Below are 27,131 nucleotides of genomic sequence, written 5' to 3'. Positions count from 1 at the left end.
ACGAGTGGTGTGGTTCCACACTCAGGAACCAAACCTGGGCCGCCAAAGCAGAGCACACTGAACTTAACCACTAGGCCATCAGGGCTGGCTCTGTAACCAGATCTTAACTGGAAGTTTCTATTGAGGCATCAAGATGGACTAGATATGAGAAAACAAATGGTGTAGGAGACAAACTACCTTCCAGATATTTCAAAGCAGGTGCTTAAGGACACGTTAAGTGATTTAAATCCCTCACCTCCATCAGAGATACAAGTCAGGAGAGAGGAGATCCAGCGAGAGGACTTTGGAGAGAAATGCTAATGTCTATGAGTCTCCTACCTCCACGTCCAGCCCCAGGGTACCTGCTTTTCACCTCGTGTCTAGCCAGGGAAATTATATAAACCCATTTGGAGAGCTTGCTGTCCTTCCACATTGCGTTGGTGTCTGACTCCTGCCTAAGAAATCTAGAGTGAGGGGCGAGGCACCTTTTTGCTGGTGGGCAAGCTGAAGGCTGCTTTGGGTAGCCTGTACTCCTTCTGCATTGTGTCAGGGCAGAGGACCTGTGATGGTTCCTGTCATGCCTGCATGGGCCACATACAAGACAAAGCCAGTGTGGGGTCAGTTTTATTTCTCCATGGCTGGGAAAGGAAGGAGTCAGGAACAGCAGTTAGTGAGGTGGGGGAGAAGGGAGCAAAAAAGAGAGAAGTTGGCCATACTTCCCTTCCTGGCTTTAGGTTCACCATTTGCAGCAGTCCCTGGGGTGTAGGGTGCTAATGGGGGTGTTTGTGTGGGGGGTTTTATTTTTGAATAAGGATTGGAGTCTTGATTACTACAAGGGCTGGAAACCATAGAGCTTTTTATGAACGAAAAATGGCCAAAATGTTGCCGTGGTTTTCTTTTTTTGCTGAGGAAGATTTGCCTTGAACTAACATCTGCTGCCAATCTTCCTCTTTTTTGTATGTGAGCTGCCCCCACAGCATGACCACTGACAGACGAGTGGTGTAGGTCTGTATCCAGGAACTGCACCTGGGCCGCCGAAGCAGAGCAGACTGAAATTAACCACTAGGCGACTGGGGCTGGCCCCAAAATGGTTTCGAGATTGCCAGGAACAGGAGAAGAATTAGTCCCATTGGATAAATAAATGGTTAATGGGAGAAAAAATAAAAATTCTTTTTATACATATTTGTTTAATGTACCAGTTATATGACATAATGTATAAATTGCAGGTGAACAACAAAATAAGAAGACTGTAGATCAAGGAGTTTCCATGAAAGATTTCATAAAATATTTGGGAAATTGAATGTCAGGAACAAGGAAACCATGCAACTGTGTGGCAGGGATATATGGCCTGTCACTAAAGCACTGAATCTTTACATCTGAGTTGTTGACAAAGTGTACACCATCCCCCAAACAGGAATTTATGTTTTTTATAGTCCTTTGCAACTAAGAGTTGGTTATTCCAAGGATGATTACCCTTATTACATAAATCAAGGTTGTCATTCCAAATTATGACTGATGGGACTCAGACTTTGTGAGGGAATTTGCAAACTCAAGCAATATGTTTCAGTTAAATTGGGAGGTGCTTTCTGCACTGTTCTGCACAAAGGCTGCACTACTGATCCACTGTGAGCGGATGCACACTTTGAATTTCCAGAACTGGTTTACGCTGCATTCTGCACTCTCCCTTGCCTTTTTCCCTTTGTGAGTAAAAGCGGGAGTTTCAGCATCAGCTGCCCGTAGGTGATATCAGTGCTCAAAGGAGAGAATATTTTTTGTGTGTAAATCTGGCCTGTATGGCAATCAAATCAATGACATATGACCCATACTTCCCAGGCTTATGTTAAAGACCTTAAGTGAAACTGAATTGCATAGAATTTTAGTTGCTCTACGAAAGAAAATGAAAAGCTGAAAAAAATATTTCAGAAGACTATGCCACTTGGAAATATCATTCTGTTTTTTTCTTTAAAGATAATCCTCTTAAGGCTGATGATGTGACAACTTGAGACATTTGACTTCTAGGACACATCTGCAGAAATTTTCTTCAATTTGGAGAGTGCTTTCCTTTTTCTGAGAACCACAGGGTAATGACACATCCCAATCAGATATGGCATTTCCAAGGCTCTGGATTTCCAGAATGTGGGCCATCATCCAACACTTACTGCCCTCAGCTCACTGCTGGCTTCCTCTACTCTAGGTTCTGAGTCTGGGCTTAGGGCTCAGATAATCAAATAGAATCAAACCAGTTGGAAGAGGCTGCTCAAAGGGGTCCCAAAAAACTCTGGGTACGATGTTCACTCAAGAAAGACTTATGTGTTAAAGAAAGTGTTCTCCTTCGTTCCAAGGACAGCCACAGTCTGGAGAGCAGATAAAAGATGCCTAGATAAACTTGGAGGTGAACATATATAGAGGATGTCTTCTTTTACTATTTATCTAATAATTACATGCTACTTTCAATAGAAAGAACAGGGCTTCATTGCCTGCCTGCTGTCTCTGTTGTCAAATTCTTAGTAAGCACCTACTATGTGCTAAATACTATGAGAGGCAATAAGGATACAACATTTTATAAAACACAGACTTTACCTTCAAGGAGGTTGCATAAAAATACTTTAAATCCAAATTTTGTCCTTAAGAATAAATAATTGCTAAAAGATGCACAGATTTGCTTTACACTTAAATGTTCAGTTAACACCAGAGTTTAGCTTAATTTCAGTGTCTTTTTGAAAGTTTTCATCTTTTTAATCAGTTGATTAAAATAGGTTGCTACCATAGCAAGCAGTATCCATAATTAGGTATAATCAGAAGATATATAGTCAAATGAGATATTTTCCATAGATAAGAAACAAATCCAAATTTTTCTACTTGGTCAAAAGTTTCAGTATCCTATCTGTAAATAGTGTAAATCCCAAAGTTGTGTGTTAATTCAGCAAATATTCACTGAACACCTACATGACAAGGATTAGCTTGTGACTAGCATCCTGGGTGTGGCCAGGGAGACGACATTGTTCCCCTAACCAGCGGACATCACTGTTCCCCTAACCAGGGTTCTACACACCCAAGGCGTGCAACGTAAGGCCCATGGCTGTGTGGAAGACTTATTAGAAAAGGAATGAATGGCAAGACTATTTGCCCACAAGAGAGGATTTTCATAAAGGATTCATGGTAAGAGATGAAAGAGGTAAGATTTAAATGGAGGAAATGACTAAGCGGCTGAGAGAAGAAGGGGATTAGAGGAACAAAAGGGAGACCAAGAATTACGTACTTCTTTCCCCCTCCATCGTACATGGCAGTATCTTGGAACCACAGACAGTTTTAAAAAGCATTCATTTTAAAAAAGGGAAGGAGGAGCAGAATAAACAGATGGGAAGGTTTCCGGAGAAATGAGGTCAAGGAGGAAAGTTGAAATAGGACATTAAATGTGTGTGTGTGTGTGTGTGTGTGAGTGAGTGTAGATTGAGAAATTAACAGTCAACAAATATTTACTGGGTGCAGAAGATCATGCAAAGTCACGTGTGAATTAGAATCGCTGGTCATGATGGCTCCATTACATGCTGTGATCCTGGGTTCCTTTGACCTCTCAGACTCACCTTGCTAACCTAAACCATTTAAATTTTATTGCTGTCCAATGAAGATCCACTGGGGGTGAATGATTTTCTTCAAAATAAGAAATGATGCATCCTAAAATGTTGAAATCGGTTGCCTTTCTCTTGGCTTATCCCGAACCCAAAGAAACTTCGTTGTCAGTTTAGAAAGCTAAGAATTTTAGTCAATATGAACATCTGAAGGGATGATACCTTTATATTTCACAAAGTCTTAAGAATCAAAAAACAAGTGTTAATTGCTAATTGAAAATGTTATATGAAACGAGTAAGAGGATCAAGGTTGTAATGAAATATTACAACAGGGAAATACAAAGTGGGAGATACATCAAAGAAAACTCATTTTCTAAAGCATAATTTATAAGTTTGAGTTCTGGGGAGGAAATGGTTTATAGTCAGTAATACTCATTGTTTAAGGACTTCTGATTTATTTTCATGCTCAGTGTAATGTGGTGATGCTAGACCATATAAATGTTCTAGGATGATTACTACTCTTCATTTTCTTAGGACTAAGATAGGGCAAGAGTTCAACTTTCTGGACCTAAAAGTTTTCAAAGCAAAATAAAGCAAAACAAAGGCGTACTCTTCAGAAGGAATCATTTACTTTCCCCTGTAATGTGGGAGCTATTACGAAAATGAGAAAATAGATTATTTTGATTCCTGTGTCCTCAGCCTGCAGGTATAGATGGCTATCAATACACGTGCTTTTTATGATTGTTCTCCACTTTTCTATTGTTCTTACACTTTTCTAAGCAAATTTGCTTCTTCCTAACTTCACCAACAGGCCATAGTACGTTTTAGACAGTTCTTCATGACATTTCACTATCATTTCTCAAGGCAGCAATGGACAAAACAATATTATAATATGGTCATTGTTTTATTCCTCAAAACCAATATCTCCCAACCTAAGGCAAGCATTCCATCTCAGACAGCTCCTTAGTTTTCTGAACTGCATTTATGCAGCTTGGCTTTCATTATCCATGACAAGGTTGCTGTCTGAGACCAATTCTGTAATCAATGCATCATAATTCTCAGAATAGTAACTCTCAGAACAACACTGATGCATGTCACAAATATTCAGATGGAGAGGATTGAGATAATTTTTGAGACTGCTCCCAGTTCCTGCTATTAGCCCTGAAGCTAACTCATGATGGAGGTTTCATAAAGAGTTCTACCGGGTTTATGGCGCGCAACTCGTGGAAGCTCATGTTTACATGTAGTCACATTTCAGGCGATTAAGAGAAAAACCTGGCTTTCCCCTGAGTGGGGCAATGGATTAGCATGGATTCTACCTACAGAGTAACTATAAAAGTAAAATCAAACAGCCTGTGTGCTAACCTGGTATCATTTTTACAGGGTTCTAATTGCTCCCTGTCTGAGTTGTAAAAGACATAGGCTGAACACAGCTCTGATTGTGATGATACTCAGAAGGATTAACAACCACAAAGGTGATGACAGTATTACAGGAAAACAAATCTGTGTTACAGCAACATTTATGGGGCTTGAAGGTAAGTGTTGTCATAAAACTGGGAAAGGCTGCAGAGTTTCAGGGAAAATGTGCAAGTGTCCTGGAGACCAGGGCTATAGTTCTAGTTCTACCACTGACAGTTTGACAGCCATGCCTCAGTTTCTCCATCTAGAAGATGGAAGAGAACAATAGTTGCCTTGGTATTTGCTTTCCAGAAATATACGTAATTTGGTGAGAGAATATATGGAAAGTGTACTCAATTATGGCAAGCTTAAATATTCTGCTTCAATTCAATAATTTAAAGTCAATTTTAAAAAGGTTTTAAGCAGCACATTTTGGAAAGAATCCATTCAGTAAAAATTGCCCAAGATAACACAATGGTAAAATCCTATATACCCACGGCTCCACTAGAAAAATGAAGGAAAATAGCATTTGGTCTGGGAAATTCTAGAGCCTTGTTTCCAGGGGTCATTTGTGTCAAAAGTTCCACAATATTTGGCATATAGTTTTCACTGAAATTTTATGGTATGTTTCAAAATAGATTTTATTAGTTCCCACCTTGGGAAATCAACCAAGGGTTAGATTATTAAAATATAAATCTGCATTTAAAAAATAACCAACTTAGAAAAAGCAAAAGTGATTGGCTCAAATAAGAAAATAGTCTTCTTTTATTTGATGTTCACATATGACTTCTTTTTTCTCCTTCAGCGTGAACACTCATTAGTAAGCAAGGAGTTGTACAGTTTGAACCAAACGGTATTATCAGATATTAACAGATATTTCGCATGTTTCGACCTAACGTAAAGATTGAGAGGAACTGGTGAGCAGACCTCCAGGCTCATTACATTGAAGGAGTCAGATAAAGGACGGCTTGGAACCTCAGTTCCTTAAAGTCTAGCTCATCCCAAGGCCCAGGTATTGAAATATCTCAAAGATGTGATGGTGTTTGCCAGTACTGAGCTGAGGATTGCTGGAACGGACAACAGACTATCTAGTCTCTCTTTCTTTCTATTCTGGGTAAATGCATGGAGACAGGTAAACTGAATTAAGTACTGGGGTAATCAAGAACTGAAGATCCATGTGGGCGAGTTTCCTACGTGACTCTTGGTTAATTTGTGCTCTACCTTCCAAGACTGCAGTGTCCACCTCACTGAGGTCAATGAGCATTCAAGGACTGAATTAAGCAAAATTATGTTCCTTACAACGAAATTTCAATAAACCATCTGAACCCAACAATCTTACCTGCTGGTTTGATCTGACATCACTGAAATTCATTTTTTTCCCCAAGTCTAGAATCACTGCATTCTTAGCTTCACGAATGTAATCATCACTCACTGGTTGGGCAGACTTTGTATTTTTCTTCATTAGTCCCTGGGATGGCCTGTAAAATAAATTCACACCTGACACACCCATGAAAAGCACTGGCCAGTGTACAAAGGCCTAAAAATCAGAGTGGTTGAAATGGCAGCCAGACGCCAGGAGTCATCAGGCACTAATGGAGGGCTTCTTGTGTGCAAAAGTCGAGCCCTGCAGAGAATCTGTGTTTGTAGAGGTGTTTTCAATATTTAAATTATTACAAATTATTTAAAGTAATCGGTACCCTTTGTCCTAAGGAGTCCAATATTCATTTTGTGTCTAAGAGAGAGGATTGTCTAGGACTACACTAAATGAGAGTCCTGTCCCAGACCAAGCTATTCTACGCTATGTCCCTTCTTGAGTAACATCTTTTATGTCAAGAACCCTCGGTGACACTTACACAGATGGTGCGCTTCTAGGCAGCCCCATGGCATTGGTGGGTGGGATGGCAGGGAGAGAAGGTAGAACAGAGCTGAGGAAAGCCACTGGGTTCTGAATCCGGCTGGTGGGAGAGACAGGAGTTGGGGATACACAGCGGGGCTGAAACTGGTTTCCACTGGAGATGGAAAATGTGAGTGGCGGTTGTGCTGGTTCTATTGGACCTGGAGGGGGTGGCTCATTTTGGATAGAAAACCCTCCTAGAGGTTTGGTTTGCACAGAGGGGTGAGAAAGTAAGAGGCTTTCTTTGCTCACTGTCCTCTGAATGGCTTGAGGAGTGCTGCTCAGGGTGAACACTGGAGAGCTGGAAGGGGACACGGCTGCTGCGGTGGTACTCATGGAGGGAAAGAAATGCTTTGGCCGGGCCAAGCTGAATGTCTGTGAAGGGGCCTTCATCTGCTTGCTGGACATTGTCACTGTTGGAGGAGCCACGGAGTTCAAAACACTCATGTTGAAGGGGAGCTCTTTAGGAGATGAAGGAGGTGGGTTCTGCAGCTGCTGTTGTTCCAGTAAGACTTGGTTGTGAAGCTGTTGTAACTGACTGGAATCGCTGCACACGCAACAAGAGAGAACGGGGAGAGAGAAGGGAAACCCGTCACCATCAGCCTCACCTTTCAGCAAACGTACAGACAGGCTGTCTATAACTTTATGCTGATTAAGAACACACAACCAGAGTCACCCAAAATCACCTTGTGAGTTGTTTCTCCTTCTTTCTACGCCTGTTTCATCGTCAGTAAGAAAGGAGAAGGCCCCACAACACACAACTCCAAGAGGTATCATTCACATTGTATTCTTTGTGCTGGGACCCTGGAGTTATACAACATAGCAGCCCAATTTCAGAATGTTTACAAATTAGAAAAAAGAAAGAGAAACAATGCTCCTCTTGTTGGGAATGCTCAAAGTTCTGAGACAAGCAGATGGTATGTCAGCTTCAGGATGGAAGGCACTGAGCTACACGCTGATGTGAATTACTGAAGGGCTCGAGTTCTCCCAGAATGTGCTGTATTCTTCCCTCTGCCTCATTACAGAACGAACTTTAAGAAGGCAGCTGGATGTGTCTTGGTTTTTCTCATCCTTTCCTGACAACAAAGCTTTATAGATAAAGTGACCATACATCCCGATTCACCCTAGGCAGTCCTGGTTTATGCCCGTTTTCCTGGCATAATTATTAATAGTGCTCTTTCACTCTAAAAAATGTTGTGGTTTGAATAAGAGATTATATGGTCACCTTAATTATAAAAATTGCCTTAGACTTTTCCTGTTCCTAAAAGGAGAAAGATCAAGCTGGGAGCATTTTCTCCATTTATAGCACCTGAGCCACAGAAGTATTACTGCGTATGATTTGCCTTCAGTCCCACAGTCTGTTTAATTTCTCTTGACAAAACAGCTAACTATTTTTGTTTTAAAGATTCATTTTTTAAATTTATTTTTTATTTTTTTCCTTTTTCTCCCCAAAGCCCCCCAGTACATAGTTGTATATTCTTTGTTGTGGGTCCTTCTAGTTGTGGCATGTGGGACGCTGCCTCAGCGTGGTTTGATGAGCAGTGCCATGTCCGTGCCCAGGATTCGAACCAACGAAACACTGGGCCGCCTGCAGCGGAGCGCGCAAACTTAACCACTCGGCCACAGGGCCAGCCCCCAACAGTTAACTATTTTTTAAGGAAGAAAACGGAAAACAAAAATGCTAAAAATCATATATGAGTAAAGTTTTCAGGGCTGTCAAACTTTGCTGTTTAGGAGAATTTATACTTGAATAAGTAATCATAGGAAGATGCGCAAGTGAGACCACAGGGCTTCAAGGCCATTGTGGTTTTATGTTATTCGGAAATAGAGGTTGCTTCTGGAACATAGAAGGTGATCTGCTGGACATGAGATCTATTAAAAATGAAAGGTTTTGTATTTTCATACTGTCAGGAAAGTCAACACCAACAGCAATGCAGTTGAACCAGAAGGTTCTCCAAACCTTGATTTTTCTTAATTCTTGGCGTTCAAGAACTTTTCCTTTCCCTTCATTAACATTTCTGATACACGATATACGGAAAAGTAACTTCACAAAATAGAGACTCATCTCCATTTTCATTACTGCTGCCAAATGCCACAGACTGTGCAATCCTTTGTTCGTCTATGAAAACTCTTGTCTTGAGTTAAACTAAGCATTCAGGAATATTAGCCACTTGGCACAGTAACTTTCTTCTCCTCCTCTTTAGAAGTGAGTGTTTAAGCTGAGAGAACAAAGTAATATAATTAAAGATTAGTTAAACCTTTTTATTTCATCATAGATGAAAGATTAAGCAATCAAGAGAAGCAGAAATATCGTCATTAGATTATCCTTACGAAAACAGATACAATTAACATTGTGTCTGCTGGTGTTAACTTTCCCAATGGTATGAAAATGCAAAAGCTTTAAATTTTTAATGGATCTCATATTCAGCAGGTCCTATTCTGTGACTGCTATAGCATAATGACAATGCTATATGGTGTTCAGGACAGGTTTATACTGTAGTCTGAGTAAATTTTAAGCTGATGATATCACAGAAATATTTTATTGTAGTTATGGAAATAGAAAAAAATAGTATATGAGAAGTAAGTAACCTTAGGAAGATAAGGATGGTAAAAAGGGGCCAGGAAATCATTTGGTATTGAAGGATTCTTATTCTCCTTAGTTCCCATTGAATGAAAATCAAGAACCAGTTTTTTACTGTAAGTAAGACTTCAAATGGTATCTTAGCCCTTATCATTCTATGCTGCATATTGGATTATAGAGGGTCACGAAACTTAAACATGATGAGGTCTGAGATTCAGTGTCAAATTGTTTTGATTATCTAGGATTCCGGAAGAATTAATTTTAGAGTAATGTCTCTTTTTGTTTGAAAAGATTTTTTTCATTTTATTAAATGCTGTCTTGTTTCAGAAGGGATTTAAAACAGCTGTTTGTATCCACTTATTCATTACATCATGGCGAGGTGTCAATTCCATTATTCAATGAACTTTTATTGACTCTTCTATGTGTTGACTTTGTTAGGTACTGTAGGGGATAGAAATATGCCAGAGATAGCATGAGCTATTCAGGGCTCAAAAATCTTACTATACATCCATATAACACAAATAACCATGGTTATTTACAGATAACATATGGGACTTACTATTTAATAATAAAGGTACAAAGTGCAATGAAAGAATAAAGGAAGGGAAGATTAATTACAAAGTGTACTAGTTTTAAAATCCTCAGTTATCTATCTAATTCAAAATAACAGCCTGTCATAAATAGCCTGTCATAAGCTCTGCTGCTCATTTCTTGTTGCTATGAGGATTTCTGAAATCAAGTTTATACTCAAGCTTTCTTTCTGTAGATTTATCAACTCTCTCAGGTTACCTGAAAATATCTTCTCTTTTGCCACAACTTAATTTAAGATAATCCACAACATTATGCTCAAGAATATTGGTTCTCCAGACAGACTTAAGTCCTAATCTTGGCTCTGCCACTCACTATCTGTGCGGCTTTGAGAAATCTCTAGACTTTTCTGACCCCAATTTCCAAATAAGTAAAATCTCTTAACGTTGTTGTGAGAATTGATAAATAAATCACCTAAAACATATAACTGATTGATAAATGGTGGCTATTATATTTTTTAGTTTTTGAGCTACAAATATCAATTTCAAGATTTGTAAGAATGAAAATTAGAGCTTCAGAATTACAAGAATGCTTTTCGTTGTGGTTTCTGGAATACAAAAGAATTTCTTAGGGATTTTGAACTGTCGAGATAAAATGTCAAGACTTAATGACAAACAGAACAAAATGAACTTAGGACACTGTGTCAAATACTTTTGAAAGCAGTTTTGGCAACAACAATTTTGGGCAGTGTGTGCTGGAGCCAGCTCTCGATGGCTCTAGAGAGGAGATTGTGCATATCTCATCCCAATTCCCAGTTCAATGACCTTTGTTCAGTAGCTTGAAATTGGCCATGGTGGGAGGAAATTGGCAAATGCTACAAATCAGAGCCTCCCCGCCTCCCTCCATTGTTAAACATTTGCCAGCACATCACTGATTAGGACAACTAATTTTGAGTAAACGTGTCTCTGTAATCAGCTTTTAGCTGTGGTTTTAGCAGTGGTTACCATGCTGGCTGCATGTTAGAATCACTCAGAGAGCATAAAAGACAAACAAGCCTCACTGCTTTGGGCACCACTGCTCAGAGAGTCAATTGGCCTGGGAGAGGATCCAGGCATGGTTATGACTATCTCTTTCAATGTAGGCCAGTGGTTCTTAAACTTTACTGAGCCTCAGCACCCACTGGAGGGCTTGTTAAAACACAGATTTCTGGGCTGCACCCCCAGAGCTTCTGATTCAGTAGGTCTGGAGTGGGGCCTGAGACTCTGCATTTCTGTCAAGCTCCCAGCTGATGCCAGAGCTTTGAGCAGCAATGCTCTAGGTGATTCTTGCATGCATCCAGGACAGAGAACCACTTTCCCCTAAAGCGCAGGCTTTCCCCATACATTCTGATTTTCGTCTGACATTTTACTCACTTTAAATGTTAATTATTGTTTTTTCCTGCATAAGGAGGGATGTGTCTATGGGGTGGGGTTGGGTGATAAAGGGTTGTAACTCGGATTCTCCAGCTCTAGACCAGTAGTTTCCAAAATGGCAGCACATTAGAACAAGCTGTGGAGAGATTCTGATTCAATTGGGATGGAAGGCACAAATACTTTTGAAAAGCTCCACATTTTATGCCAGAGTGTAGCCAGGATGAAGAATCAGTGCTCTAGACAGCTTGATATTCAAGTTGAAACTTTCAAAGTCTGAATTATCTAGGCTTTGATGATACAATGTTTAAAAATGACAGTTTCTCTTTCTGTTGCAGTTTTAAGATCTATAAGAACTATGTCTTTCTGTATGAATGGCAAATTGAAGGAACAAGCTGAAAATCGTACCTTTGAGATTATTCAGAGAGCTAATACATTTTAATGCAAAAATCTAAAAGATTAAAACCAATGAGGTAAAAACCAATAAGAAAAGGTTGTAAGTACGTGGATTCATAAAGGTTGCATGTGTGTGTGTGTATGTGTGTGTGTGACCATGTGTTTAACCCAATGTTAGTTTGGGTTTTCTGCAATATGAAGGTAAACCTGATCCTAACATACCTAAGAGCCCCTAAACAGAACATCTTACTGGGTAAGATGAGACTCAGCAAGGATGCAGTTCCCAAGGGGATTGTTACGAGTTACCTGTGCTCACAACTCCTTTCTCTGAGAACTGCCTCGACCCACAGTTTTGACTTGATCTATTTGACTCTTCCCTGCAAACATAAATCCTCTGCATCTGACCTGGCTGGACCAGTTGGCATTTGGAATCGAGCTGCTGAGAACCATTTAGTTAGCAGTGGAACTTGATGCAGATTGTGAGGTAGAACAGGACATGCCATGATGGGCCAGATGTGAACTGATGAGTCTTCAAAGAGAGAAGAGTGGAGCGGATATGCAAGGGAGAAGTGAGGAGGTGCGTGGTCTGGACAGAGGCTGGACTGACCAGGTGTCCCAGCTCTGAAATCTCTAGCTCTCCTCCGCACAGGGCCTGGCTGCATTTGTCTCCTGTTCCTCCTGTATCCCTAGAATAACCTCTTCCCCTCTTTTTCCTTTAAGTGGATTCCTATTTCCTGCGGCCGGCAGGACTTTGAGAGGACAGAGGCATTTCGGGATGTGACTTGCCAAGAAGCATGTTTTATAACATTGAATTTTGTGCCTAGAATTTTGCCTTATCTGGTAGTGAGAAGAATATAAAATGAAACAACATGAACTGCTTCCAACCAACAGCTTGTGGTGAGCAGAGAGAAACACGTGATGGGGGTGATGGGGGTATGTGCAGCTACCGTGGATTTTAATGTTGATATGTAAAGATTTATGTACATAATATTTTATCATTTTGATGTATGGATCAAACAGAACATACTCGGAGTATCACGTTCTGTGTTTGCTTTTCTTTGGATGAACATTGAACATTGCAACATGGTTCTGATGGGAGCTTTCTAGAGAGTTAGGTGACAACCCCATCAGGCTCCTGAGGGGAGTCTGAAAATCATGACTTCTTCTTTTATCCCATTTATTTATAAGAAACCTACTGTGTGGTTGCTATGGTATATCTAGCAATAGCCAGGAACTATCCAAAATATACTATGTATCTTTTCCATTGTGACTACAAAAACTTAAGTTGAAACAGAAATGGGAACTATAAGGATAAATTAGAGACTATAAGGATTATTAGACCCAAGAAAGGGCTCTTTGAGTGCAGAGATGCTTTATCCGGAGCCCTCTAATTTTAGACAAACATCTTTTTGAGCTAGTTTAGGTGTAACATTTCTTGGAGGTAGAATGTTAATTGTAAAGATGATAGCAATAGTACACTTACATTGATATAAGGATGTACAGTTTGCAAAGCATTTAATGTGCGTTTTCTCATTTCATAATTTCCTTTTTCAGCTCCATCATTTTTAAGAAGGGCAGACTCAGAGAAGCTCACAGGCACTCTGATTATCCACTTTAACTTTTACTTACAGTTTGGGTTTGGCCAGAACTGGAGGGGGCTCTTTGACAGGTGAAGAAGGCTCAGAGATTTTTGCTGCCTGTCCATTGAATCTGTCCTGGAAAGAGTCAGGCCTGATCTGGTTGGTGGTCACCATGCCGCCCTCAGAGGATGCTTCACTTCCTTTGTCATCTTCAGGCAGGTTGAAGTGCACACGGAGCCCAATCCTTGAGCTGGACCGGGGCTCATTGTGGTTCACCAGAACCCCTTCAAGTTTGGGTTTCGGGGGTTGTTCCACAGAAGGAGGCTCTGGGTTGGGTGAGGATGGCTGTTGCTCAATAACAGCCAGGTTGGTGGTGGAGCTGGCTGAGTGAAGAGACCCATTATTTCTGACGTCTTCATTTCCTGAAAGGACAATAGCAGGACCTGTGCTATTAGCCTCACTGGACAAGACTGAGACAGGATGGTAATCCTGAGTGGGGGCATGTATCTAAACCAGGTGAGTGTGCTAATGGGAAAATGCTTGTCAAAAACAGTGAACATAATCTGGGGCATTAAAGAATGGTGAGGATACAGGAAAAAAACTAAGCTAAAATGCTAAGTACAATTTTGGAAAGAATATTAGAAGTGTGTTTAAGACCAAAGAAATGTTTTCTTACGGAGTATAATAGGTAACAGCAGGATAACTTGGGTGGTGGTTACAAATGTCAAAAAACAATTGAAATTTGGATATTTTTCAAGAACACTTTCCCCGATAATTCAAGTGTTTTTTAGGGGAGCCAAGCTAGCTTCATATGAAAAGCAGTGAGAAAGGATAATACAAACGCTCCATACTCACATTCAAAGTCATAGTCTAAACTGTTCTGGCATCTAAGGAGCCCTTACCTCTTACATCCAGCTGTGCAATGCTGGACACGGTGCCGTACTTGTTGCTTGCAGTACACGTGAAGCACCCAGAGTCTTCTGCAAATACTTCAGCAATGACCAAAGTGCAGATCTCCTCTAAATGCCAGTAAAACAGAATGTTTACTGACTTAATCATGGAATTTACTGATATCAGATGATGATTCCATAAAAGTCAATGTAAGAAATTGATTGTATTAATTGTTTAAAAACAATTATTTGATTGAATTGACTTATTTGAAGTCTAAATGAGTCAAAAGATGTTGAACCAACAACTCCATACAGACAGACTGAGTATTGACAAGACGATTTTATGATAATAGAATGTATTAAATACCACGGATTCCCAGATCTTCTTCTGTTTTTATGTCATCAGTCCAGATGACAAAAATGGAACTGAGAAAAAATAAACTTAAAAATCACAAAAACAAATTAGAGGTTAAAGCAAAAGGAGGTTTGTGTGAGATAAAAGGATTAATAAAACTTTTTAAAACCCAGGTCGCTCACTATTTCCATGGGGAAATTTTACCATGACGTAATTTCAAATGAAGGTCACAACTTAAAACTGGACAATAAATATCCTGCTTAGCTAATAGGAATTAGTTGATAGAGTAACTTGAAATTCTGGTGAAAGTAGAGTGAAATGCATTTTTTCCTTTGTAACAATATGGCAATCCTTGGGGATTACTCCAACACATAGCACAAACCCCTCTTTGAATACTACAGAGGTGATTCCCAGATAGAACCATAAGATGATAGCCTAGAATTATTTTAGTTAGCTATTCCTTGATAGCTAATAAAGAGAGGTGTAAGATGGCAGCATAAACCTCCCGTTATCACTCAGTAGACCTGACATTAAAAACACCATTCATAAAAGCATAGTTGTATTAGGGGAGACTTGGCATCTCAGTGCTTCATGAGAACTGAACTGAATTAGCTGGACAACCTCTAGGAAAACTGGCCCGGAGGACATGGTACTCAATAACTCTTCATCCTCCTCCTTGCTTGTTAGCAGAATCCTGGCTTTGTCCACTTTCCTTGGAGTGGTGACGGGCTTCAAGGCAAGCCGGCCTCTCCCGGCCTGAGCTGGTGAATTGTGATTGGTCTAGCTAAGTCAGTCATGCTAACTCTGTTCTCACTAAGTGGTGGCATATGATACACAACCTGGTCAATGAGATATCAGGGAAGGTTTGCTGGGAGTTTCTGGGAAAGTTTTCCTTACATTTTAAAGGGGAGAAAAGAGAGTATTGTTCTCTATTTTTGCCTCAGGATATTGTCATATGCGTGTAAGACTCAGAACTGTGGCAGCTATCCTGGGTATATGAGTAGAACCAGCCTAAGAGCATATTCTGAAGATGGAAGAATGGAAATGGAAAACAGGCCCCAATGATCTCTGAGATGCTAAATTAACCAGTCTCAAGACTGCCATTTCTTAGGGCTTTTTGCTACATGAGAAAATACATTTTTCCTATTGCCTAAGCCACTTTTAGTTAGGTCTTCCTTTCTTGCTGTTCAAAGAATCCTAAATGGTGGAGAGGCAAAGTTTGGTTTTGCTGTCTCTGTCCTTTTTCTGAGCCCTTGGCCTTGACTTCCTTCTCTCTCTTCCCCACACATTTGTGCTCTCATCTTTCAGCAATCTGCTCTCAGAAAATGATCTGATAAGTTCATTCACGCTACACTATACCTGCCCGATAAGATAAAGTATTCTATCTCCAAAGTGTATTTGCAACATACAAGGTGGAAGGAAGAACTCTCTGGCTGTGAAATTTTAGGTCATGGAGCTGGGAAATGCAGGACTTATTTTGGGCGGGGACCCCTTTTGGGTGACTCTGAAATTATTTTGTGTATGAGACTGCCTAGTGAAAAAATCTTCTCTGGATGAAAGTATCAAAAGCCTGAAATATCTTCAAGGGGAGAAATACTGCTCCACTACAAGCAATGCAAAGGTAAGACCACTCTGGTCTTTACTATGTTCCCCCCAGGGCCTGGTATAGGACTATGCAACATGGATGTTCAATGTCTCCTTCTGGAATGCCTTTTCATTCAGTCTTCAGAAGAGAGAATTATAATAATGAAATTCCAAACCGTCATTCTTACCCCGGGGTACAAACAGTCTGATTTTTCAGGATGATCACAGAGAGGACATTCAGGTGTTTATGCTATAGTTTGTGAGTGGCTTGTGTTTTCCAGAGGTAAGATCTTCACCTACTGTCCCTTCCATGTGGTCTTACTATGCTCCCAACCAAATCTAATACCATCATGGACATTTTACTGATTCTGCAAATTTCAAAATCTGATGCATAAGTTTTGAGACACACAGGCTGTGGAACTGGAACTGATCTAGCATCATGGAAATTGCTCTGCCCACCTTTGGGAGGTCATGAGTGGGGGCCAAGAAAGGAAGGAAAATATTCCTGAGAATCATTCCCCAATAACCAAGAACCAACTGTATTCATATTAGACATTGTAGATATATTTCAAATTTTCACAAGCTCCCCTCCTTTCCTTATCTTACAGTAACAGCTAGAGTTGGTTTGGATCTTCTTTCTAAAACTTCATTTTTCACTTTTTCTTGACACCAGTGTAATTTCGATATGTTTTATTTTATATATACATCAAGTCACTGATCACATACTAATAAATTAAAGTTAAAATGATCTTTACCTGGCTCTGCCATGGATCGGGGTTCTAAAAGAAAAAAAATTGAAACATTCTGAGCATTTATTTTACTGAGAGGCTATATTTTCATCAGAAGTTTCCTATAGAATTTCATAGTCTCTTGCATACTCACCAGTGATTTGATAAGGTTAATCTGTAAATGTTAACTAAAATGACCTAAGCATCAATGGCCTTGACAGGGACAGGACAGTTGTCCTAGAAGAGCAGCAAGAGAGCTGCTAACTAAACAATGTTGCCGTGTCTTGGGACACACGTGGGTTCCACTCAGGACACATGATGCTTAGGTGAGGAAAAGTTACTGAATTAGCTGGGATTCAGGAACGACTTGCTTTTATTGGTACCCATTCAGCCTTACTGGAAAAAAAGGTTGTGAAGACTGAGAGATCATTCTCGGCTTTGGGCTCTCACATCCTAATAAAATGTAGAATGTACCTCCCGCTCTAAGGTTCCTAGTATTAAGAGCCTCAGGATGGACGACAGGTTCCTCGAGAGCAGGTTCATTATTTTAAAATCCTCTGGCATTCCTGAAAGTGCCTGCATGGTGCTGAATACAGGTGTTCGATTAATGTTTCTGGAGTTGCAGGCATTCAGTGAGTTGTTGTTGAACTTAGTTACAATCTTCTACACTGATAGAACTACTTTTTTCCCCCTAAGTTTAAATGGTATTCAGAATATATTATTGTTGCTGCTACTGCTGTTAAACCTGACAGTGGTTTGACCCATATATAATACTGATCCAAGTATTACTATTTTGTGATTGGCAGAGACAAAGTGACAAAAAAGCAACAAATTTCAATGTAATTTATGACTGAAATGAGTCAAGGGGAAAGCACTGCATGACAAGAAAAGAAGAATTAACCACTTGAATATGTAAATAATTCTCAGAGTAAAAAAGAATAAAAACCAGTAAAAACGAGCAAGGATATGAACAGGTAATTTTTTAAAAAAGAAATAGAAAGACAAATACAATAAATATGAGAAAAGGTTCCATCCTACATCTAGTTAGTGAAGTGCAGATTAAAACAAGTGTTCCCATTTTGGGCTTATAAAATTAGTGAAGATTTAAAAAAGATGTTTAATGCCATTGTTGGTGAAGGTGTGACATGAAGAGCCTTCCCATATATTGCTGGCTTTGGTAGAATGTAGCCAGGGCAACATGTGTCCCAGCTCAACTGGGCAGACCTGGCTTATTCCTGGGATCCCTGTGTAATTATTCACAGCAGCCTCTTTCATTCTCCAAAGTGTCCCAGTTTGGATGATCAACTATGTGATCATCCTATATTTAGTTCAATCTTTTGGGATGGCATTTTGGCAATATATATTAAAAGCCTAAAAATATGAATTTACAGTAGCAATTCCAGTATTCAAATTTATTCTATAGGTATTCACAAAGATTTCCTCTGTTAACATGCACTGAAACATAGTTTATAACAGTAAAAATTTGTGAACAATCTAAATGTTCAACAAAAGGAGATAATAATACGTACTTATATATACATATTATTGTATCATATAGTAATAAATACGAAATTGATTGTATTGATTTATTTTTAAAAGTAAGAAAGATCTATACGTATTAACATGGAAAGATGGTCATGAAATGTTCAGTGAAAAAATAAAAAAGTAAATTTACAAAAAAGAGTGTGATTTATTTTTATCTAAAAAACATGCACAGAAAAAATTTTGGAGGGTGTGTGTCAAAATATTGATAGTGTTCAGTTTTGGGGAGTATGTTTACAAGTGATTTTTATTTTATTCTTTTTGATTATATTTTTAATTAGTTATTTAAAAAGTTATAAAAATAAATGTATACAATAAATTTATAAAAATAAATTATCGGAAAAATAATTTTAAACAATTAACTTACTTTTCTGTAAAATCCTAAAATCTGGAGAATCTTCTATCAAGGTCCCTTCTCTGTACCACTCAACCTTAGGAGATGGAGCTCCTTTTACTCTGCATTCAAAGACAACCAGCTGACCCTCAGAGGCTGATAAATTTTGTAACATCTATAACGAGAAGAATAGTGTTAGAACCCAAAGTTACAGTTTTGACATCTAGCTCCAGAGTTGAATTTTGAAAAAGATACCATTGCCCCCACATTTGGATTTTCTCCAAATCTCTCACATCTCCAGGAGCTTCAATTCTGTGGAAGTACATTGAGTGTATTGTTGAAGACAGAATCATCTGAGATCAGATGAAACTTTTTCCTGTCTTCTTCCTTTTGCTGTCTGTTGCGGTGTCAGACAAGATCATTACATACTAGGCGAAACATTTGGAGTGTTTGAAAAAATACTAATTTTGGGTAAAGTACCTCTGTTCCTAAATGCCCAAGTGGAGTTTTGTTTCCAGATATAATAACAATAAAATAAGTCAGCAGTGAGTATCTGCTAGGTATGTAAGCATAGGAGTAATATATTATTCCGCACAAGAATGTTGCTGTCCGTGAGGTGGAATAGCTCTGCAGCCCAAGTAATTAACTCTGTCTTCCTGGCTTTGCCCATTCTGTAGTCCTGGAAATGGACTTTTATTTTGCAGTTTTGTTTTCCTTCTGTGGTCTTTACAATATAGTCTCGATGATGTGTTGAGGGATATAAACAATGACAATCTCTATAAAATCATAGTCACATGTGGAGTCTTGTGTCATTGTAAAATGTGTTGTAAATTTGTGAAGGAATCATTAAATGCTTTTCCACACTTCTGTGGAAAAAAGTTTACAAAATCCACTTTGAATTGTAGAACATCGGTGTATTCTAGAATAGACTCTACGGAACTCGCATTTTCCTTTCACGAGTCTTTCACTCATGATCTGTGAGCTGAAAGTCACATGTTCATTTGTGCAGTTGGTACTTCATTTGATTATGAAATGCTTCTTTGGAGTGTGTGTGGGCATATTTTTCCTTTTAATTTTGGCCTGAAGATTACAAACATGGAAAGGTTATCATTAAACTTACTCCACAAGCTCTATTAGTAACAAAGGCTGCAAAACTTTCTCTTATTACAATTTTGGGGTCTGCCTTTAGGAAATATTGGCTCTTGCTTCAGAGAAGGGGAAAGCCAGTCATTGTTTTGCTTTTGTCATTCATTCTTATAAATATTTTGTGATTGTTTACAACTCTTGTCTGAACAACTTTGATATTTTGTGCCCGGTCCTATTATGTTTATGGCCTTTGTCTAAAGAACATAAGGAGTTGCGATAACCACGTGGCTTTAGCTACAGGAGACTTTTACCTCAGAGGGGTGTGTAAGTTGATATTGTGACCGCCAGAGGGCGCTGTAGTTCAATGTTAGTGTTTTGTTCTTTTTTGCTTTCCCAGATTTGTTTGCTGAAGTAATTCAGGATGGGATTTGCACAGAGTGGTTTCTGAATTAATAAGGACTATCTATCAAAAACTTGTTTTCTTTCTTGTCTACCCAAAACAACATCTTCTAGTGACGAGAATGGTATGCTTTCAGTAAACAGGGAACATCAATGAATCTTGGGTGCTCCTGGCAAGCTGGTGAACAGACCCTCTACCCCGATATTTGCGCAAATTCTATGCTAAAATGGCAGCTGCGGGGTCTATTGAAAAGTTTAATGGAAGTCAGACATACCCCTGGGATTTGTACATAATGGAGTTTCATTTTTTCTTGAGGTAAACAAATTAGAAAACCAAACCAAACCAAAAAAAAAAAAAAAAAAAGGTCGCTGAGGCAGAAGGGATTGAATAAATGAAATATGGCACATTTTAAAAATGGATGTAAGCAGAATGAGGTCAATTTATGTGTTCTGACATGGCTCGCAGTTCATTTCAGATACATGAGCCAGTTCTCAATCTGCAAAGTTTACACCAAAGCCCTGCTTGCAAAAGGACCTCCTTGTGAGACTATGTTGCTCACAATTAAGGCCAACATTAGTTGGTTGTTTTGTTCACTTGACATTGAAGGTTCAGACCTCTGTTCTATTTGAGAGTCCAGCCAAGATACCTGAGATACTACAGTATATGGAATATGCCCTTTAAATGTCTGTGATGTGAGATGGAGGCTCATTCCAGTGTGACATGTCATCAATACTCAGTAAAGGTGCCAACGGTCGTCTTACAAGCTACTTAGAAAAAGTTGTTGAAAGTCATCATTTGAAGGATAACAATTGTTATTGCTGAACACCGTGCTTTCCTACAAAAGTCTCACGAGAAGGAACAGGCTCACATTGCTGCACTTCAGGGTCCAAATCAGTTACATCACCTGAACATAATGTAGGTGGTGCCACGTTCAATGCAGCCATAGGCATTAGGCTGTTACAGACTGGATCATATTTATCTCAATTTCACTGAACACAAATAAGACAAATGAAACATTCCCCAACTAGCAAAGATTAAGTTAGTCTTAACTAGGAATTATGGATCTGGACGAAAGTCGTTATAACCAAAGGTCTACAACCTCCTGAGGTAAACAGTATCCAAAGTGCAAATCTGCCTTGTGTGTCATCACCATACTGATCCTCTGGGAAGACATTCTTTGTAGGGTGACTTGACAACAGAGCCTTGAGAAGCATGTCTTCCAAGGCCATTTGATATTGGATTTTTTTTTTTCTATTCCTCCTAGAGACACTCTGAAGCCACAAAGTGATGAAAGCAATAATTCCTCTGAGCTGAAATGGAAGTTTTATTCACCACAGAATAAATATTACTATGTGCCTATTTTGTGACAAGCATGTGCCAGGTGCTGTAAATGTGAGTTGGAAGGACACAGTTCCTGCTTAGGAGATCTATACCTACAAGCATAACAGAGGGACATCTTTGAGAAAGAGCATTTCCCATATTGGTTAAAAGATGTCAGCTACAAGGTTCATATTATTGTTTTATTCCTTTTTTAGTTCAGTTGATATTTTTGCACCTTAGGCGATGCTGCAGTGAATGTGAATAGGGCTTTAGGTTGGAGGTGGATCCGAGCAGTTTTTACTAATGATAGAGAACTGTTTGATTGAAGACCCTTCTGCCCCTTGACTGTCACAGGTGCCCAGTACAACAGTTGAGTCAGAAAAGTCTCTGGAACTGTCGGGATGTGGAGAGGGGCCCATGTAATCTTCAGAAATCTGAATCGAGCCACTGGCTCAGTTATTTCAGAGTTTCCTGCCTCTGCTATTATATAATGAAGTGCACTTCAAATTCGCACTTCCCCTGCCCCCTTGCACTCTTCAAATTACTGCTGAAGCAGCTGGAGCCAGGGCTGCTGCAGCCTTGAAAGCCAGCCACAGCAGCTGCTGTTGGAGTGGGGGCAGCAATAGGAGTAAGATTCTAATTTGATCATCTACCGCCCTTCACACTCAAGAAGTGTGAGCGCTGTTTTCCCCTCACAAGCGGAGCGAAAGTGTTTTTGATACTGTATAGAGGATAAAGGATAGTCTGTCTCCATAAAATATTTAAAAACATAGGTATCACCTTTGAGTAGAGCAATGAACTAGCATATGAAACCCCAGTATTCTCTCAACTCTACCACTGTTTTTCTGGGCACCCTCCTTTTCATGTTAACCTTCTTTAAAAAGAAAATAATATCCGCACTTCCCTATCACCAAAGGAGGCAGAAGGAGTTCAATAAAACTCTGCTCTCTAATTGTTGCTTTAAAAAAGTGGCATCTTGCCATTACTGGCAAAGAAATGCTTTGTTGGGCAGTATAGAAAGTGAGCCATGGGGACTGGAATGCCAGAAGTCCCTAAAGAAGTAAATAGAGCAGGAATAACCAGGACAAATATATGCAAATGATCAGTTATCATGGCTCATGCCACGTGATTACCGTCATCGGTGACTCTGACTCAGAAATTTTCTAATGACGCTGGCGGTGACTGTGACCTCAACCCCGTCCTCACTGACGGAAACTAACGCAAGCACACTATGGCTGATAAGTCCCTCTGGAATCTGAGCCGCAGCCTGTTCCAGTGCCCTACGTCTGAACAACCCTCATCCCATTTATGGAGGCAAAAGCACACATCCCGAGGGCTGAGAAAGACTCATCAGAGTGAGGGTCTTACTAAGGACCGTTTTCCCACATGGAGCTAATGTTTTTGGAGCTTTATCTAACAAATAATATATACTAATGATTAATTCATTTTGCCATTTTTATCAAAGGCATATATGTATCTGCCAATCAGAGCATCTATTTAGAAGGAGGTAATTGGAGTCACCACACAAAAGCAGCAAAACATATTGCTTTAGGGGGCCGGCCCAGTGGTGTTAGTGGTTAAGTTCACACACTCTGTAGCCCAGGGTTTGTGGGTTCAGAACCCAGGGCGAACATACACACCGATAATCAAGCTGTGCTGTGGTAGCATCCCACACACAAAATAGAAGAAGATTGGCACACATGTTAGCTCAGCAACAATCTTCCTCATGCACAAAAAAACAAAAACAAAAAAAAAAACTGTTGCTCTAACCAGTCCTTGAAAATTAAATGTAAAGAACGTGTCAAAGTCCTATTGGACTTTTTTTGAAAAACAAAAATGGCTTTGGACCTATTATTACCTTTATGGACTCCTATCTAGATATCAGAGACAGCCTTCAAGGGGCTTGGGAGAGACAGAAAAGTAAACAGCTTTATTATTGTGCTAAATGTCGCACCAGAGGTATGCACCAGGTGATATAGATGCCGGGAAGACAGAGAATCTCAGAAGATTTGAAACTGAGTGGAGATGAGGAGTCCTCTCTGGGCCTGACTGGGCAGACGGTGGTGAGCAACAGAACAGCAGAGGAGACTTTAGTTGGAACTGGGTCTAAATTATTCTCTGGTTTACTTGCCCTTAAATAGTCAGCACTGTCTCTAGGTTGTGACAGATGGGCATGACAAATTAAAGTGTCTTGATTTCTGGGGCACTTTTAGCTCTGTTTTAAGGCTAGGTGACTTAGCAGTGAAATAAGAGACAACTAGAGGTAGCTCTATAAGCTGTATTACACACACACAGAGTCCCCTTAGAAATCATCATCAAAGTCGTGTATTCACCAAGTCACAAGATGTCGCTTTCCTACTTCAAGTATTTGAAAACAGTAAAGTTGAAATTCCAAAAGCAGGTTACAAGAAATGAACCTGAAAAATTGAGAGGCATCTTATGTTTCACATAAGCATGTTTGCTTGACTGATGTGAATATGGATGTGACAAACATGTCTCACCGTATGCTCTGCTTGATTTTGGAAAACCATCCTGGACGAGCTGATATAGTGAAACTTCTCTAAAAATGTTGTTTCTGTGGAAATTGTGGATTTAGCTCTTCCTTTAGGATCAGTACTCATTGGAAAAGACTCTTGTAGCCATTTTGCTCTAAATCAGGATTTCTCAGCCTCATGACTAGTGACATTTTGGGCGGGATAGTTCTTTGTTGTGGGAGGCTGTCATCCTATGCATGGTAGGATGTTTAGCAGCATCTCTGGATGCCAGCAGCACACTCTCCAAATTGTGACTACCAAAAATGTCTCCAGACATTGCCAAATGTCCCTTGGGGGCAAAATTAGCCATGATTGGGAACCATTGCTCTAAACTAAAGCATACTTCTGAGAGGGAAAAAATCTCTTTGGGCCTAAGTTTGGCGTTCATACAGCAAAAACTATAAATCCAGGCATATATTCCATCCGTTTGGTCTTACTAATACCAAAAAAAATCCAGTGTGACTCAAATTTTCACCTTTGAATTTATTGTCTTGGGGAACATATAACAAAGTCTATGTTATATAAGAGAAAGAACAATAGACTGAGAATTGGGAGAACTTGTTTCTAGTCCTGATTTTGCCACTAACTAGTCCTGTGACATTGGATAACTTGCTTAATCTCTCTGGCCCTCCATTGGTTTTTCCATTTGTTAAGGAAAGTACCTGAGTAAATTTTCCAGTTCTAAAAGCAAAGACTGTGAGACACACAATTTGATGCCACCACAATAGTTGATACCATGGACTTAAAAAAGAAAGCTTTGGGGGCTGGCCCCGTGGCTGAGTGGTTAAGTTCGCGCGCTCCGCTGCAGGTGGCCCAGTGTTTCGTTGGTTCGAATCCTGGGCACGGACATGGCACTGCTCATCAAACCACGCTGAGGCAGCATCCCACATGCCACAACTAGAAGGACCCACAACAAAGAATATACAACTATGTACCAGGGGGCTTTGGAGAGAAAAAATAAAATCTTTAAAAAAAAAAAAAAAAAGAAAGCTTTGTCCTAGAGTGAGGCTTTGTATTAAGCCTCTTAAGATCATTTAACTTCATTTCCTTGAGCACCAAAGATGTGTACCTGCAACCCAATTGTTTTGAAAGTCCATAGAAACCTTTGGAGTAGTAGGTGGCTGGAAATTTATCTCTTGATCCAGAGGTGCAGCTACTGTGTTTAACAGCAACGGAAAGGCCAGAGAGATCAACGTGGCCAGTGGGGAAGACATTGCTCTCATTACGCTGACTGTTACTAGAAATCTGGGATTTGAGGCGATACGGTAACAACCACCGAAAAACTCCCAACTCCTATGCTGTACTTTGACCAAAATCCTGAGTAAAATCAGCAAATCTTAGATCTTACAACTTTGTCTAGGAGTTGTGGTGCATTTAAAGCCATGACAGAAAAAAGTACTATTTTGATTACCTTTGTAAACACAGGAGCTGCAATGATAGGTTTTCCATCCAATCCTTGCAAATAGTTGGTGGGGCTCTGACACTGTTAGAAGGGAACCAACAATAGATTCATTGTCACTAAAATTATAAGATGCATAGATAGATGGATAGATGGTTGGTAGATAGACACATAGATAGATAGATAGATATAACAAATCTACAGAATTTGGTGTATGATATTAATCTAAAACCAAAGGACTGATGTTTTCTAAGTCTATGAATCACACACTTGAATTTTTAGACTGAATTGATTGTACTTATTTCTAGAAATACAATATAGAGCTATGTCATTAACCCTAAACCCCTGAAGTGGTTCCACAGAACTCTTGGGGCTCCACAGAACACAGTTTGAAAACTACTGGATTAGATGTGGATTAAAATGTGACCCCTCTGCATTACTAAATGGGTTAGGTAAGTAACTCTGCTTAAAATGTTTGAAAAGGCTTTAGATCAATGTATTTAAATATATTTATTGATGATGGATAAATATGTCAATAACATATTACAAATACATTTAGATTAGTGTGATTCCATATTTTTAAAAGCATATGCATACATATATATTCATAGAAAATGCCTGGAACCCTCTGCTGGAAACTATCAACAGGAGATACCTCTGAGGAGTGGAACCATGACTAAAGTTTTTATTTAACATACTTCTGTACTTTTTGAATGTTTTTAAAATAAGCATGTATTATTATTATCATCATAATGAACTTGAAGGATGAGAGCCTTTAATGCTTTCTAAAAAACAATTCATGGTTGCTCCATCTTAGAGACTAGAACTCTTTCCAGCTCTGTGAAACTGAGTTTCATGTTGTCCTGGGCCAGTATGAGAGCTGGCAGTTCACTGTCTATGTAATCAGTGACCTTCATAAAGCTAGAATATCAGAGATTAATTTGTGAAGAGTTTCTTTTCCTATGAAATTTGCAGATGAAGCTACAGAATATGTTGCCAAAGTGATAGGAACCACTGATACCATACATCAGAAGTACAAAGTGATTATCAGGATTGTGGAAATATGTTGCCCAAGATCGTTATGAAGTTGCAACGGAGGAGAGCACAATCATGCCATACTAGATGGTCATGTGCACAGTGACTGCCTGTCACAGTCAATGGCACCTTTGTTTTACTTAGATTCTTGTACCTGCTGGATGGTTGACACACTGGGCTTGGCCACCACATGCTGGGCTTGGGGTACTGCTGAAGGAATGGTTGCAGAGGTAGTGGGAGGGGATGACACCTCACTTGGCTTCTGGATTCTGGGAAATGATTAAAATATAGATTATAAAACAAACCTATCATTGTGAAAATTCTTCCAGCAAAGCTAGTAATGCCATCACTGCTCACCCCTCTGGTTGAAGGGCTTCCACTCTTGCTAAAGACACCAGTCCCCAGTCACGTCAGGAAGCAACAAAGCACTGGACTTGAAGGGACCTCGAGGTCTGGGACATGGGCCTCTCCCCCATAATCTGTGGGGGTAGATGACCGATAACAGGATGGGCTTCCCTTTTGTCTGGATGTTACCTCTCTCTGCCTCAACTCCCCTGTCTCCAAAATGGAGAAATAATAATCCTGTCTCA

General features: G+C 39.6%; 1 protein-coding gene across 3 annotated transcripts in view; it reads right to left on the bottom strand.

Annotated features, from left to right (window-relative positions):
- The window catches only part of MYPN (myopalladin), a 102,212-nt gene that overhangs the window by 24,315 nt on the left and 50,766 nt on the right, over window positions 1-27,131 (bottom strand). For all 3 annotated transcript variants that reach the window (XM_008537177.2, XM_070563850.1, XM_070563857.1), the window contains exons 6-13: window positions 26,696-26,810; window positions 25,519-25,590; window positions 18,801-18,942; window positions 16,919-16,942; window positions 14,237-14,353; window positions 13,384-13,756; window positions 6,800-7,387; window positions 6,286-6,424 (exon numbers count right to left, since the gene is read on the bottom strand). In XM_008537177.2, the coding sequence (XP_008535399.1) occupies window positions 6,286-6,424; window positions 6,800-7,387; window positions 13,384-13,756; window positions 14,237-14,353; window positions 16,919-16,942; window positions 18,801-18,942; window positions 25,519-25,590; window positions 26,696-26,810 (1,570 nt within the window). The remainder of the gene's footprint in view (window positions 1-6,285; window positions 6,425-6,799; window positions 7,388-13,383; window positions 13,757-14,236; window positions 14,354-16,918; window positions 16,943-18,800; window positions 18,943-25,518; window positions 25,591-26,695; window positions 26,811-27,131) is intronic.

The sequence above is a fragment of the Equus przewalskii genome, chromosome 1, assembly GCF_037783145.1.
Source record: "Equus przewalskii isolate Varuska chromosome 1, EquPr2, whole genome shotgun sequence".
NCBI lineage: Eukaryota > Metazoa > Chordata > Mammalia > Perissodactyla > Equidae > Equus > Equus przewalskii.
The sequence above is the reverse complement of the archived record's forward strand: the minus strand, read 5'-3'. Positions and strand labels throughout refer to the sequence as shown.